Source organism: Cygnus olor, chromosome 12 (genome assembly GCF_009769625.2).
Source record: "Cygnus olor isolate bCygOlo1 chromosome 12, bCygOlo1.pri.v2, whole genome shotgun sequence".
Taxonomy (NCBI): Eukaryota; Metazoa; Chordata; class Aves; order Anseriformes; family Anatidae; genus Cygnus; species Cygnus olor.
Genome location: NC_049180.1, coordinates 11,199,673 through 11,216,544, shown reverse-complemented (window position 1 = coordinate 11,216,544; position 16,872 = coordinate 11,199,673). Strand labels below are relative to the sequence as shown.

The 16,872-nt window shown below is 34.9% G+C and overlaps 1 protein-coding gene across 1 annotated transcript in view; it reads left to right on the top strand.

Moving 5' to 3' along the window:
• Positions 1–16,669, top strand: part of TDRD12 (tudor domain containing 12) — a 29,365-nt gene extending 12,696 nt beyond the window's left edge. Inside the window, 23 exon segments of the mRNA XM_040571365.1 lie at positions 191–376; positions 1,081–1,234; positions 1,557–1,684; positions 2,274–2,465; positions 3,602–3,730; positions 5,004–5,121; positions 5,932–6,068; positions 6,159–6,379; positions 6,544–6,643; positions 7,915–7,948; positions 7,951–8,037; positions 8,040–8,100; positions 8,480–8,525; positions 8,528–8,692; positions 9,215–9,320; positions 11,537–11,705; positions 12,679–12,800; positions 13,875–13,929; positions 14,364–14,477; positions 14,562–14,697; positions 14,700–14,717; positions 14,811–14,877; positions 15,211–16,669. Of these exon segments, the coding sequence (XP_040427299.1) occupies positions 191–376; positions 1,081–1,234; positions 1,557–1,684; positions 2,274–2,465; positions 3,602–3,730; positions 5,004–5,121; positions 5,932–6,068; positions 6,159–6,379; positions 6,544–6,643; positions 7,915–7,948; positions 7,951–8,037; positions 8,040–8,100; positions 8,480–8,525; positions 8,528–8,692; positions 9,215–9,320; positions 11,537–11,705; positions 12,679–12,800; positions 13,875–13,929; positions 14,364–14,477; positions 14,562–14,697; positions 14,700–14,717; positions 14,811–14,877; positions 15,211–15,296 (2,631 nt within the window). The 3' untranslated portion in view covers positions 15,297–16,669.
• Positions 16,670–16,872: the final 203 nt, after the last annotated feature.

Here is a 16,872-nt window from a genome sequence, read left to right as displayed (position 1 = left end):
GACTTTAATTTCAATGTCATAATTTAACTCATTGACCCCAAAGAATTTGTTTTCATACTGCATGTTAAGAATATTTATCATGAAGTGGGTCAAAAAGTTCTTAGATCACATAGTGTCTTGTCTTTTTTTTTTTTTTTCAATATGTAAGTACACAGTTTTCACATGGGACTCTTAATATCTCTTTCTTTAGGAACTTACTCGGGAAAAATTCTTAGGCCCTACCTTCACAGAATCTTACTGTTGGCCGCCAGTTGCTCGAGGATGTGATGTAGTTGCCATCTCACATCAAGGAAATGACCCTTTTTTATATATTCCACCAGTTCTTACGTTCTTACAATTGGGAAGCTGCTACAAAGCCTTGCCAAACAGAAATGGAGTATGTATATATTAGAGTAATATCAGGTTTTCTGTTCTAAAGTGCAAATAAGAATAATAATTCAAAAAAATAGTGGGGGTTTAGAATGTATATTTCTAATGTGATCTTAGTATATCTTCATGATGTTTGCCAGTTTATAGGCCCTTCGTGTAAAGGCTTATGGAGATGGACTGCATGAAGTCTAAAATGATGACTGCATTGGAAGTTTAGACTTAGCAAGTTATGTCTAATAAGTGGTTAATGTTATAGCACTTTGATTCTTAGGAAGGTTTGTTTTAAAGGAGTTAGTCTGTTTTGCTAAATTCAAATATGTATTAGCTGTTTGAAATATTGTAACTTGTTTTGTAACTTGTATTAGAGCACAGAACTATAGAATTACTGAGTTTGTAAGGGACTTCTAGCTGAAGATTGTATGTTACTTGGGGTTGTACTAGACTGTGCTGCTGCTTCTGTAAAATTTCTGGACTTTTTACGCTATGTTACTGCATGCATCCTTTTTGTCTTCAGGTAACCTGGCGTATGATTCCTTGGGTCTGTAGCATCTGCATTAATGAGATGATACAGTACTAAAAGATTGAGTTTTTAAGCACATAAAGGCCTGTGTTGCAGACCTTATTTTTTTCCTAAATGTTGAGATGTTCAGAATTGTAAGAACTGTACTTCTTGTCTAATACTATGGTGTAAAATTGTGTATATGTATGTAGCCACTAGCACTTATTTTATGTCCTGGCTGGAAGAAGGCACAACTTGTTTTTGAGTTACTGAAAACTTACGGCAGATGTTCCAGACAGCTTCATCCAACATTGATAATACTTGGGCAGAATAAAGAAGAAGCTAAAAGAGTGAAAATTCAAGGATGTAAGAATACTTTCTATTTTCTGAATTATGCTTGAGAACAGTGTTACTGGCACTTAGTGTTAAGGAACAGAAATAGATATATTTTTGTTCTATTGCTCGAGGTTTGACCTGTGACAGAGGGCATTTTAACTGCCTCTTTACAGACACTTTTCAGTATCTTATTCTGCCTGAATGTATGCAGAATCATACAATTTTGAAGGGGACCTCAAGAGATCATCTAGTGGTCTTTTTAATAAAATTGACCTGCCCTACAGTGTTTTTTACTTGTATACTTTAAAATCATAAAAGAAAAATGTTAACAGTCTTTTCTTCTGACTTGTAGGTGATGTAATTGTGACTACACCATACAGCTTCCTGAGACTGTATGAACATAACTGCTTATTGTTTTGTAGACTTTGCCATCTTGTTTTTGATGAGATCGAGGTACTGTTCTCTGAAGCTACTGAACAGGTAAATGGGTTATGCATTCAGCTGGTAAAATGCTGTTCCAGTTGTTGTGCATGTGGCAGTCTTGTAGATAGTGGAAAATGATGCAAATACTAACCTTCTTCAACCCCTGGCTAGAGTATAAGTTGAGAAGGAAACGGAATTAAAAGAAAAATTGTATCTGTATATTTCTGACAGAACAAAACACTGGAGAAGTAGAGCTTTGGTCTATTAATCTTTTTTTTTTTTCTAACTATGAATACTTGAATATTCTTTTTTCTAGTAGATTTTATTGGCAAGGGGTTTACCGAAGCTGCTTCTTCAGGTGTTAGCTGTGATCCTTGATCGATTAATATAGTCAGTTCCAGGGAGGATATTTGTGTGCATGTGTGCACACAGTTCTTTCATGTTCTTCTGGCACTTTCTTCTTGCTTCAGAGGTGTTCAAATAATAGGGCAAAAGTGCACAAACACTTTCTTTTGGGATATAAAACTTGAGTCTTGTGTTGTAACGTGAAAAAAAAAACAGTATGCTGAAGCAATATACACTTCACTGCTTTTAAAGACTCCTTGGAATAGGGTAAGAGGATGATAGTTTTTTTTTTTGTTTATAGGTTTTTACCATATTAGATTGCTACAAGCAAACCATTATTACTGAAGAATGGGAATATTTACCGCATCAAATTATTGCTGTTGGAACTCGTTGGAATAAACATATAGCACATTTAATAAAGGAGTTCATGAACGATCCTTATGTTGTGATAACAGCTATGGAAGAAGCTTCTATTTATGGAAATGTACATCAGGTAAAAATTTGGGGGTGATGTTGCTATTGGCTTACCAAGATGTCTTTCTTGTTGTCTGTACTGATCAAGCTCAATGTATGTAACTGTTCTTTGTTGTAACTGGATAGTGCAGGAATCATAATTCAGGTTGCCCAGGTGTACTTCCCACGTATGAACTGAGGTGATTCTTAGAAAACCTTACTGAATGAGGTGATGGTCATTTACCTTAGTTTCTAGGACTGGGGTGAAGATACTCCCTCAACTATTTCCATACTCTTGCTTATAAGTCTGGATTTTATGTGAGTGTTCCCAAATAGTATAGTTTGTGACAAAATTGCTAGAAAGTTGTTTCAACTATTGTTTTAATAAACTTGTGTATTAATTAATGGCAAAACTACAGGGTAAGTTCTCCCAACACAGAGCTATTAAAAACACCTTGTTCTACTGCAGTGCGCCATGCAACAAAATAACTTATTTCTGGAAATCTTAGGTCACATATTGAGTGTTTCTAAGTGTATATTTAATTTCTCGTAAATATAGGGTAGCCCTTGAGAATAATACAAAATGTAAGTATGATCTGAATTCTTCTGTGTCTAAAAATAATTTATAATTTATGCCATAAATTGGGGATTGAGCATGTTGGGATACTTGAAAGACTAGATGTTCTAAGCATCGCCCCAAATTGGAAAACATACCCCTCCTTGTGAGAAATCCAGTTAGAAGTTTGGCAGGACTGATAATGTCAGTGTTTAAATGCTTTAGTGTTTCAGCTGGAGCAGGATGTTTTTTGTAACGTGAAGGTTTTCAGTAGTACTTCAAAATGCCATACATAGATTGAAAGATTGAAAAATCATCTAAAATTAAATGAATGAAAAATCACGTCTGTCGTTTCAATGGAGCATTTCATCAAATGCTTAAACATGGCTGTTTGATTATGTGATGTAAATACATGCTTCTGGAAGGGTATCAAGTGGATGTCCTGTGTGAGAACTGTATATTCTGTAAGCTTAACAGAAGAGCTACCATTTATTCTTTTTTTCCTTGATTCAGGCTGTATTGTGTAACAATGCATAGTGTTCATTAAAATGAAGAATTATGTTATAAAATATGTTTAGATTATATGAATTATCAGTCAGCTATTTTGTGTTGATTTCTAGGTTGTGCAGCATTGCGTGAGCAGTGAGAGAACTGCTATATTACTCAAAATACTGGATTTTACCCCTAATCATCTTCAGAAGGTGTTGGTTTTCACAGATTCAGCAGATGAAGTAGAAATGGTACATCAGGTAACAAAATAAGTAAACTTAGATAAGCGCATTTTTTTTTTGATTGTTAACATATAACAAGCTATGTGTACTCAGCATTTCAGAAAGACAGACAGTTTTCCTGCAGTTGATCTTTTTTCAGGTAACGCAGCAGTAGAGAGCAATGGAAAACAAAAAATATCCTCTGTACATTCATTGTCTCTGCTAGTCCTTGAACAGTATGAAGCAAGAGAGGAAAGCTGTCAGATTTCACTGGGAAGCAAGAGATGTGAAGCAGTACTGTTAAACCTGGACAGCATGGTGGGGATATTTTTTTTACTAAAGGAGGCAGGCTATGAGGATATTAGAATGAAAACCTTTAGCAGTAGTTTTAAGGGTGGGATAGCAGAAGAATATATGGCTAGACTTTTCGGATCTAATAGGAATAGATATCAGTCCTGAAACACAGAAATATATTCTCTCCCAGAAGTTGGAATAGATCCTGTGTTCTTTGAAAGATTCTTAAAACGTAATTAGTGTATCTGGAATGCTTAGTCCTTGAAGGCTGGTAACAGAAACCAATCTGATTTTGTCTTGAGACTTTGTTTTCCTTGAGTGTCCGAGGGTTAAATTTCTTCAGGCATATCAAAAACATCCCCTGCTCAAATACCACCACTTAAAAAAAATAAAAGTTTGTCAATGCTACAGAAGTACTGAAGGTTTTAGAAGAACTTGTTTGTAGTAATCCTTGTGTACATCAACTTCAAATACCTTGAGTGACATTAAAAAAAAAAAAGCTTTAACTTAGTTCGTTATACATGCTTTCTTTCTAAATAACAAAGGCTTTTGTAGTGATTAATTTGTGAACCTTGAATTGACAAATATATAAAGCCTTATTGAGACTTCTTTATTCATGCAAGTTAAGTGTGGGAGATCAATGAGGGTTTTTTAGCACTCTTTGAGAGTCTGAAATGTGAGCCTGTGTGATACTAGATAATGGAATCCCCTTAGAACAGAGAGGTCATCTTAATGGCGGGAAGAGCTTCAAGTCAACCTTGCACCTTCCTAAACAGATGCTTAATGTATTAATCCATAGGAAGCCGGGCTTTATTAGTTACCATTTTATACAGGAAATGAGTAAGCTTAAGTATTTTTCATATAAATAACCTAAGAATTCTACTAATTTTTTTTTCTATTTGCCTTTCTATTTACAGTAGCTGTAGGGTATGCCAGATACTACTAAGATACACTGTTAGACTTTCTCAGAGCTGTTACTGTTGTATTGCAAGAATGTGTAACTTTATTTTGTCATCAGGCACTGAAGAGCAACTCAATATTTGCCTTGAAAATACATAAAGAAAAGGAGTTTAACTTCACGTATGTCTTAGAGTACTGGACAAAAAGCTATGCTTCTGGTAATCATGTTGTATTAGGTGAGTATTTTCTTGTTTTCTAGTTGTCTACTTGTGTTTATTTCTTCATGGTGACCTATGTTCTACATTAAATACTTAAACTAGGTTATCTTGTCACTTGGTTACCTTTTACTTGTTAGTGCTGCATCTAGTCTACTCCCCCCCCACCCCCCACACCCGGTCTGAGGGTTAAACTGCTGAGAGGGAAATCATCAGGAAGCCTTACTTATTAGATGGAGATTAAAAGAGTTGTTTGATTTATTAGTTACAAGAACCATTAGTACTTTCAGAGAATTTCCATGGTTTCATGATCCTCTGCTAATACAGAGGATATTTTCAGTTTGAAATTCAGAACATCTGAAGCCTTAACATAATTGTTTCCCCCAGTGTTCTGGTAGATTTCTTTTCTTTTTCTTTGAACTCTTTGCAAGAGCAAAGACTTAACGAGTTTTAAACTTAATTTTTCCCTTTTATCTGTCAATAGAAGATTAACTTAATTGTATCTAGAGGTTCAAAGTGTTAGCATTTCTGCGTTACTGGAAGTGTTTTCTATTTTCTGAAGTATTTGGCTGTGGTCTATTCTTTCTTTGATGTTGTTATGAGATTCAGATTTACACAGATTAGAAACTAACATGTATGCTGTCCGCCATATGCTTATGAAATGTGTTGAAGAAACGTAATGTCTTATGTAAGTGTATTGAGAAAAGATTTTCCTTGATTCTTAAGTCAGTGGATGGGGAGAAGGAAACAGGCATTGCAAATGTGATCTAATAGTTCACATGCTTAAAGTTTTTCAGTTCCTTTACATTTGTGTTTAAACCATGTGTTCAGTTTTAACAGACGACTGCATGCAGTTTTTGGGAATTACAGATGCGTCTTGCGTGATACATTTCAGTTTTCCTTCTTCTCCAAGAATCTTTGGTCAACGTCTATACAACATGTCTGACAACTTCCATAATGTGATAGAGGTTTGAATAAATCTTCAACAAATAAATGTTAACATTTGATAACTATTTGGTGGATAAATAAAAGCTTAGAAATGCATGCATATGTTTTAGGAATCATCTGTAGATCAGGAACATATAAAGGCAAGGTCAGTCATACTGCTAACAGAAAACAACACATGTCATGCTCTTGGGATCCTGCGCTATTTGAAGCGTGCTGAAGCTGAAATTCCTCCAGAACTGCACGATTTTACAGCCAGGGTGCTAGAAGCTGAAGAAGAAAAGAAGTTTGCAAGGCCACTGTGCCCCTATCTTAAAGCATTTGGAATTTGCAAGTAAGGATATACCACATTTTCCTAACATTCATACTTGTGCAAGAAGGAATTGTGTGCCTTGAATGATGACTGCTTCTACTTACTTCATAAATTTTCCTATTGAGTACTTTCATTCAGATCAGATCTTGCTCATGATTTTTTTTAAACTTTTTTTTAATACGCAGGAATAGAACAGTGTGTCCAGACCGTCATCAAATTAATTTACAAATAGACATGCTCCAGAATATGCCAAATAAAATTACACAAACATCTGGACTTGTGACAGTAAGTTATTGTTATTTATCTTGGTTTTGGGTACTAAGAAGGCAGGTCTTAAATAGGTACTTCAGCATATTACATATTTTTAACGTTTACATTAATACTGCTGTAATATGTGTATTGTATCTGAAAAATGTTTGCTGGTGTTTAGCTTTTTTCTTCTCTCCCTTGAAGGGGTTGCAGCATAAATATGAATTGTGCCAGATTTGTCCTTAAATTTGCCCCTTGGATGAACTGCTTCCATAATTTTCCTGTCCTGTCTTTTGCAGAGTTCAGGTGCATTCAGCTCATGCAGTTAATGGGCACTATCAGTACCCAAAGGTCAATGGCTGCAAGAGTAGAAAATAAGGAGAAATGAGTGTATTTTTTATTTATTTTTTGTCACTCCAATTCTGCGTAATATAGAAGTTTTTCTTGGTAGGTATGAGTTCAGACTCTTTGACAAGCTGTATCTAGTTTTTGTAGTGCCTAAGGTCAGGACTGATTTCTTGACATCATCTGCTTGCTTCTGCTGACTGCAGCATTAACAAATCAGCTAGCAAATCAGTTGTCACTTTGATAAGTATTCATTTTCCTCTTTGTTAGGAAATATTAGAATGGGTTCCATTCTTTAAGAACTGAAGTCATGTTGTACTCTTTTGGATTTTTATGAAGTGGAAATCAAATGTCTGGTCTTCTTACTATCTGCATTGTATACCTAGCTTTATTTCAGTATTTCTACATGGTATGACATTTAGACAGTACACCCAGAATTTTATGCGTTGGAGTTGATAATAGTATATTCTTTGTTTTTTATTAAAGCAATTCTTAGTGCAAAATTTTCAGAGTGATGGCCTAATAAAGAGAACAATAATGCAATGCCATTACATGTTTCCCCAGTCAGCTCTTTTAAAATTCATCTTAAAGTTGGAGAACATTAAGAATTAAGCTAGGATGGTGTGGAATGCCTTAGTAGTTGGTAGCTTCACAGATAATAGTGTAGCTCACTGGTGTTCTTTTAAGTGGAATACCACCAACTGAGGCTTGATGGTTTTTGTGCTATATATTTCCATCGACTGGAATATGGTCAGTTAATACTATTTATTATCTTAAGAATAATATAGTAATAATACATGATCTTCTGAATGTGTGTTTGCAGTAGTCTCTCTGCCTCCTCTGTGGGTTGTGAATAGATAGCTGACCTTGAATATGAAAACTTACACATCTCCACATCTCATTAATTTGAGATATCATCAGTCCTTTTTTTTTTCCTTCCCTAATACCTTTTGTTCTTTCAGATACTGCCTCTCCACATTGTAAATGCAACAGACTACTTGGTCGTATAGTAGATAAACAACAGGACCAATATACAACTCTTGCTGAAGAAATCAATGAATATTTTAAGGAGACTAGTAATCAAGTTCCATTAAAAAGGTGGAGAAGCTAGCTCTGTATGGATTATGTGAGGAAACAGTTTTTCACAGGTAAGTGTTGTGTTGTTATTTTTAATTTATTCATGTGCACTTTTATATAAAGAAAAAAATTATCTAAACCTTTCATTGTTTGTTTTTAAAACAAAAAAAAAACACTTAACATCTACCTCCCCATCCTGCCCTGAAAACAGCAAAAAATCACTGCTATATTCAGATCAGTCTTCAAAATGCCGAACATATGCTTTTTAAGTTACCAAATGGAAAATAAATGATCACACATGCACATATGCATATGCCCACACAGAATTCAGTATTTTACTGTGAAATTTTTTTTACATGTGTAGATTTAAAAACAAACAAACAAACAAAAAAGCTTCTTACAATTGATTGGATGAATACTCATTCTGTTATGTTCTCACACTATATGAAGGGTTCAGGTGGTAGAGACTCCTCCAAAAGAAGAAGAAGAAAACTTGTTCTTAATGTCAAAATCAAATACATAGATGAAGGCAGAACACGTCAAGTTCAGAGCTCTCAGCTTCTTCACTTACCTGCAAGATTTCAGCATCTGCCACCTCAGGCTGTGGAATTTATTGTTTGTAGAGTGAAACCCATTGATAATGAAATTGAATGGAACCCAATGGTAATACTCATCATCTTTTTTTCATAGTATTTCCCTTAGGTTCTTTTATGTGTTTGTTTTCTACAGGAAAACAATTATGAACTGCAAACTTAGTTATCAAGTTTAATTGTTTTTAGTCTTATCAATAAATGTCTGTTAGTGGTCCAGATTCTAAGAAGTTTATTTTTTTGCAGGCAAACAAAAACTAAAAGTCAAGTGAAATCTATGGGATTTCTCCTATGTGACTTAAATGCTTTCTTCCAGAACAAGTTATTGCTACTTTTAAGTCTGTGGGGAGTAATGGGAGGGCAGCCTCTGTAAATTGACCTGTGCTTGGGTAGTCTTCTATTAATAAGTTCCTTCCTTAAAGACTTAACAGTACTTTAATCCATGGTAAAATTACAGTGTTTCATTAGTTTACTCAAACTGTTTTGATTTATTAAATACTCTTATTGTTAAGCTCAGATGATGTTTCATTACAATTCAAATAAATGCAAAGTTACATTGGTATACATCTCAAAGGTGGTGTTTTGTTTTTCCTAGGTAACCCATTATATTCATCACAAAATTAAAGGAAAACCACATGAAGCAAAAATAGTACTTACCCTAGGAAATACAGTTTGGATTGACCAATGGTAGGTATGGTATTGTTGAGGTTAAAAAAGGAGCACAGGCAGAAATATATTCTGATTTTAATCTACGTAGCATTCACGTGTAACTAAGCAGTGGAACAGATTGCTCAGAGAAGTTTTATGCTCTCCATCCTTGGAGATACTTGAAGGCCCATCTGGATGCAGTCCTGGGCTACTGGTTCTGGGTAGCCCTGCTTGAAAAGGGGGGTTGATTTACATGACTCCCTCCTCACAGCTTCAGCTGTTCTGCAATTAACGTGAATGTTTGTTTATAGATGGAATATATGTGAGTGATTAAAAATTGAACTGTAAATCTGGAGAGCTGAAAATGTGCCAGTAACAGAGTATCAAATTAATTATGTCATCCAGACTATTTCGTGAAGTTAAAAGCAAGTGTTTTGTGGAAATACTATTAAGCTTTTGTAAAATCATTTTGTAGTTTGCCACACGTACCTCTGAGATAATGATGCTTTGGTCGTCTAACATTGTTTGCTAATCTCTAGACCTCTTACATTAGGCTTAGTTTATTCTGTTTATATTTGTAAGCCTTGCTGTCTTTTCTGGTTCTTGCACCAGTGGGAGTGGGACAAAAAGGACATGCCACCTGTTCACACTGAAATGATGATTATTGTATAACGAGCTGTATTGTGTTGCTGCTGCTTGTTTCAGTGATGGCGATGCTGTTGGCTTTTTAGATTTGACAATCTTTTCAAATTACCTTCTTATTCTTTTGCTTTTTTTTCTTGTAACCCTTTTTCCTTAGCCAGTTTTATTCTAAGCTTTTCTGCAAATTTAAAGAATCCTTTAAACTTCTTTCCTTAGTTTTCTTCGTCAGAATAGGAAGAATGAGTGCTCTTAGTTTGTGTGTGGGGTTTTGTTTTTTAACACTTTGCTGCCACTAACTAACATCTGGAAGATGTCTTGGTCTTGCGGAGCATTATTGTGAGTTTTTCTTCATCAGCTGCATTTCTTTCTGTTGGCATTCAAAAGAAAACTAATAAACATCAATTGGCTATAAAGGCCGACTCTCATGTTGAAGATGCTGAAGTTTTTGATTTTGTTACACTGTCTCATTGCAGTAATCTCAGACATGATGAAATCGCTTTAATTATTGTTTCTGTCAAAGCTGACTTGTTAGGTTTTCCTGAAATCAGCCTGTTAAGGTCAGTGCCATGTTTGTATTGTTCTGTCAGTTCCCTGGCCTGTGAAGGTGGCAGAACTGGGCTGGGCCAAGTACCCATGTTAGAGGTGCTGACTGGAAGGTGATAGGTAGGGAAAAGTGGGGAGGAGAAGAGTAGGTCATTCATGCAGTGATGTTTCCCCTGAGTATTTTCCTATTCTCCCAAAATCTTGCAGGTAGGAAACTACCTTAAGGCTGTGTTTTAATTGAAAGGGTTTGGGTTGTTTGTTGTTGGGTTGTTATTTTCTTTTTGTTTTGTTTGGAAAGTCAAGAATCTATTCTGAAAGTAAAGTCAAAGGACAAAGAAAAAATCAAGGTGCATTTTAAGTCTTCATTAATGACCTTAACAAGCTAGTTGTGTTGTTACAATGTCTGTGTCAAAAATAATTTAAGGGCACGGAGTTATTTTAAGAATTGCTGTCTAAGATAGCTCACAAGTTGAGGGATCATTTTTATGGTTGAGACAAGTTGATCAGAAGGCTTCCCACATCCCAGGATCATGATGCATTTCTTGTGTTGGCCTGGTCCTGCCCAAGTAAGGTATTCCTGTGCTTGGAATATATCATGCTTTATTTCCTGTCTATTCAATCAGATGAAAATGGAAAGAGAAAATTATCTGAAAGTAATTTTCTTTAATAGCTTAATTTCTGATATGATATCTCAACCTTTTCTCTTTGATTGCTAGCTTTTATTTTATTCCTCTCAATAAAACTGGGGCCCCACCCAGCAGTTTTATTGTGATTTGGATCTAGAAGTTATTCTAACTGTATGGTGTGTATTTGGCTGTAATTTTTGTAATCGAGGCTAGGATTTTCTACTTCATTTCCATGTTGGTTCTTTTAGATGGGGCTACCTACTAGTTAATTGAGTTGTTACAACAATAAAAAAAATGGTGATCCTTTGAAAACAATTGAACATGAGTAAGTCATTTCATGTTTAAACATATACTCATTAATTTTCAGATTTTCAAAATTTTATCTAAAGAACAGCTTAGAATTGGAGAGAAACAATTAATGAGCTATGGTTTTCATTTAACATGTTTTGTAATTCAAGGTCGGGTTACCAGGCTTTCGGATTTGAAGATGTATGTCAATGAATACAGTGTGCGGTCTGAGATTCTGTCTACGGGTCTGGGAACTGACAATCCAGAACACATAACGCAACTCCAGAATTTATGTGTACATGTGAAGGAACTAAATCACATGAACAACTTGGAGCCTTCGTAAGTGTTTCCAATTATTTGGAATATATATTTAAAATATGTATTATTTTCAGCATATATTTTACTAGGAAAAAAGTAACTTTATGAACAGGATATTTATATTATTGGTACTGAGTATGATTTTCATTTAAACAGAGACAGCAGTGTTTGTGACATCTGCTTTCCTCTAACTATTCTTTAGTCACATAAGCAGCATGGAAAGAAAAATAGAAAGTCTTCAAGATGTTAAACTAGCATTTGATGCAGATAGTCAAGTTTGTCATAAAAACGTGTAAATTCAAATTCTGTTGTCTTTGTTATGATCAGCAGCTTCGCACATAGCTTGACTCTGTTGCAATGTTTCCTGCATCTTGAGTACAGCTAGTAAACCTAGTTTGTAGTTAGTAGTTTGTAGTCAGTTTGGGCAACTAACTGAGTTGATGTAATTTACATAGTGTGACCATTAAATACTTCACTTTCTTGCAAGCATAGAGTTCTTAAAATTGTTATTGCAGGTATTATTTGTAATCTGTAAAGCCAGAGGTCTCTTACTAATATGCGAGAAATTTAAATATTCTAAAACTTTTATTTTTTCTGAGTCAGAATGAAACATGACCAAAAAGCCCCCAGACCAACTGGAATTATTTTTTGAAAGGTAACCAGTTTCCTATCCAGGTCCATCACACACAAAGACCAACAGATTTTTTGACTCAAAGGAAATACTGCCACCATCAGAAGTTTAAATGTTCTTCTGACTTGGATTACTGTCTAAAAGCTTCTTACTGTGTTATAAACTTCAGTAACCCTGTGGGTGAGGCTTCAGGATTGCTAGAAGTGCATTTTAGAAGTGTTTTTTTTTTTTTTAATATATGTTAGAATGAGAAACTTAACTCCAATAGGTCTTCCAACTATGATTTGGAATTCTTTGAATATTTAACATTCTTAAACCTTTATTTATGAACCTTTTATTTAAAAACATTTTTTCTATGTTCAGAAGCATAAAGGAGGACACAGCCCATCCAGAGAATGTGTCTGATCCTCAGAACATGTCCATACAAGAAAATTCTACTGAAAACTGTAAATCTTCTAAAATGACTATGGGGAATCATCTGTGTGGTAAGCGTTCTCCTTGTTACCAAAAAATTTAAAACTTTCATTCAAGTTAAGCCCTAAAATGTTAACCTGAAAGCCATTTTTTCAATTGCATCCTTTTTTTCTGAATATACAGAGTAGCACCATATAGTTTATGTTAAGTCACAAATACCTCACAGTCAGTAGCCTGAAGCTGCTGTGTGAGTAAGCCACATGAATACATCTGTTTTACTGTATGGGACATACTCTGTCCTTGAAACACTCAGTTGTTTGGCTCTATATGGAATGGTGAGCAGGAAATAACTCCCAGGAGAGAAGGAGCATTTGCTTTCAAAAAGCTGTAAGGGTGAAGGAAGTTAACCTCTGTTGGAATATCTGAGGTGAAAAACAGCATCGTTCACTGGGAGGTTTGATTTTTTTTTTTTTTTTTTTTTCCCCCCAGATTCAGGGGGGTAGAAAAACAGCTTTTTTTTTTTTTTCTTAATCTAAGGCTCAAAGTTTTGGTATTCAGTCAGCAGAGAATTTAAAAGCACGTGACTTGATGTCAGCCGTAGAAGAGGACAGAAGATGGTCTAGCTCCAGTTAGCATGTGAATTTGGAGAGATGAGGGCTGAATGAATTAAAAAAGTTGCAAGGGTCGTGTATACTTATCATGGAAGACATTTTATTTTTGTTTTTACTTGGTATAGTAGAGTGACTGTAATGCCGTGTTTCAAGCTCTGATGATAATATCAATTTTAGCTGTTTAGTGAACCCCTGAAACATTTACCCAGTTTCTAAAATTACACGTTTCAGGTATCAGCTAATGTCTGGAAGACTGAAAAAAAATCCTTTATCTGACCTGGAAAGTATGATTTTTATTTTTTTAATACCAACTCCAATACTTTTCAGTTGAAATTTCAGTTGAATTACTAGCTTAATAGAATATTTCCAGATAGGAAGTATCTGACATAAGTACCAAATACGTGCTTGCAGTAGTGCTTGCACTAGTAACTGATTGCTAGTGAATTATCTCTATGGTGGTACTGGGCTATTCTCGAATCTGGTTTGTATAGTATAGATAAGTATAAAATATCTTCCTCAATTTCTTATTTTCAGATGGTATAGCTCAAAATAAGGAAGCAGAAGACTCCACCCTGCATCAGCATAAATGGTACAAAATTCAGAGTGATTTTGCTACCATGCTTGCTTTTTTAATGTGAACTGCCAAACAGGACAATTATTCTTATTGAGATTATCTGTTTATGCGTAAATAGATACAATACAGGTAGAAGTATCCTTTAATTGTTAAATTGGCATTGAGCTCGAGAGACCAGTGGTGGTGGTGTATGTGTCGCCTCTTGAGCTAATAAATAGCACCTTCAAAGGCTGAGGTCAAATTGCTTTTGTAGCAAGTGAGGCTGACACTGTTTCCAGACATAAGGTTTCCTGATATTGCTACTTAGAGTCAAATTATTATGGCTTGGATACCATACAGGTGCTGAAACTCACCCCTTTGTTGGCAACCTAATGGGAGAACTCTAGTTGTATGCAAGATGGTTTATTTTCTGTTTGGGGCTAACTCCAATTAATCTTTCTCTATTCTAGCTTTTATCCAGAAATAAAATGGTTTCAAAATGAAGTGACTGTTACAGTGAAGGTAAAAATAGCAGGTATTGCTGACTATAAATGTGACTTTTCTAAAGAAAAGGTAATTTTCAGGTAAGCTTATGAAATTTAAGTTTAATAACCTGAAATGTGGCTGTTAGTTTGTATTATTTTTTAAAAAACTTTTTTATAATTTAGTGCTTGTTCAGGAGACAAACTTTATTTGGCTGACATGGAGCTACATCAGTACATACTTACAGAAAAGTCATCGTGTGTGATTAAGGATAAAGAGGCTGCTATTATCCTCACAAAAGAGAAAAAAAGGAGCATGGTGGCAAGTTACTAAAGAACAAGGTGAAGGGAAAATTGATTTGAGAATTACTGAATATTTCAAACATACTAGCTGTGCTTTAGTACAGATATTTCAGACTGTGTTTTTGTTAACAGAATCCTCATGTGTCTTTTGATTTTGAACACTGGGAAGATTTTGAAGACAAGGGTCCTTTTCCAGTTGGTAAGGATTGAAGTCAGTGTTTATCATGTATGAAATGTCTATCATCCTAAGTTTTTATTGCATAGATTTTATCTGGAATATTCAGTTGTTTTATAGTATGACACTAAGCTGGCTTGCCCAGCTCCTGTGAAACAGATGAGAGGACCTCTAACCTCTAGCAAAGCATGAGCAGGCAGGTATTTTTCAATCAGAATAGCACAGACAGTTTGGTGCAGAAGTTTAGTGTTTTGGTCTAGTTTGTACACTAAAGGCTTTTTGTATTTCTACATGTTTGTTTTGAAGCTCTTGTCTTTTCTTGCTTTATAAATTTTATACTTTGTTAATTACTTCTAGGTAGTAAAAAGCTGCATTGCACTTCTGCAGTGACCGAAGATCTGGTTGAGTCTTCAGACGACAGCAGTGTAGAAAGTGATGAGTAATGTGGAGATAGATCTTTATTGTCTGTTAAGGATAACGTTGCAAAATATTGTCTATTGCATGACCATTCCCCCTAAAATCGTTGAAACTGAACGTATAGGTTGCAGAACTGTGTTTAATTTTTGGAAGAAAATAGTAAGTAAAGTCCTTCTTGTGTTCTAAGCATCTGAAAAAAAATACTTTCCAGAAGAACTTCATGTATATTGTCTAGTGCTTTTGCTTCAAAATTGTTGGCTTTAATGATGATGTGTACATGTGTACTTTTAAGTAATTAAAGAGCTTTACTTACTTGAGTTTGCTGTGTTAGCAATAGTTAGTAGTTTCTGCAATTTCACAAACTCTGATGGTCTGTCAATTATTTCTACATTATCCTTCACACGCATACAGAATCAGTTTTGTAGCAATTGCCTGTTTCAGTTCTGCATGAATAAATGATGCCTGAACTCAGATGGCAATCTTTACCTGACTGGAAATACATGGACTTGGCGTGAAATACTGTACTGTGCAGCTAACTATTAGCAAACTGCTGCATAGTATTAGCGGAATGAGCATTGTGGTAGAAAATTCAGTGTTTGTTTTCAGTTTGACGTTTTCATGTGTTGTGAATTCTTTTCTTTATTCAATTTCCTCTCACCTAGCTAAAACTCCTACGCTAATAAAGGACAAAATCTTGTCTGCCTAGCTCAAAGGCTTTGAGCTTTCATGTCATCTTTCAGTAAATAATTCTTCACTGTTACATTTGTACACACCAGAACATCTCACAGTGAAATAATAATGTAATAGCTACTCATAATAAATTAAGCTGGTACCAATCTCTTTGCATCTGTAGATCTTTAAAAACATGTTAGTCTCTCCAATGGAACTATATGATGACTTAGAATAGAGATTTAGCTTTACAGATTTATTTTAAGAAGCCTAAAATTTTGCTGTATTTTTAACATGAAGAATATACTTACAGTTGGGAATTACTCTTTCAAGAAACATTAGGATGCCTTTGCTAATCTCTTTGGGGAGAGGAATGTCTTAATATGCTTGCACTAACAGTTACGTTTTTCTTTTGTTTGCATATAATAAGATTCTTTCTGAATATTTAAGAATATTTCTGATGCCAGTGGAAAACTGGCATGTGGCAGAATAAATTGTGGTAATTGTTAATGTATGGCTTAAAGAAAAAAAATACTGTTGGGAACCTGAATACAACTGAGCTTAATTTATAACCTTCACCTGTGTTCAACATAGGTGCTTGCAAAGCTGTAATAATTTTAAATGTACTTAATAAGAATAACGTAATGCAACTGTATTTTTGGTCTTGCTCTGCTTTGTGTTGAAAGAGGAGACTGTCACATGACCTACATAAAAATACGATGGAGCAGGATTTTTCCTTCTCACACATTGTGTCTTTCTGACTTGTCTGATATATAAATATAATGTAAAATTATTTTCTACCAGTGGAAAAATCTACAATCTAATAGACAAATTATCTCTAAAGTTTGAAAAGTAAGGCAACCCTGTATCAGGTAAAAGCAGAAGCTGTCTTTAGCCCTATGTTCTTACCAGGTGGCGAGAGCAAGTGTTTTA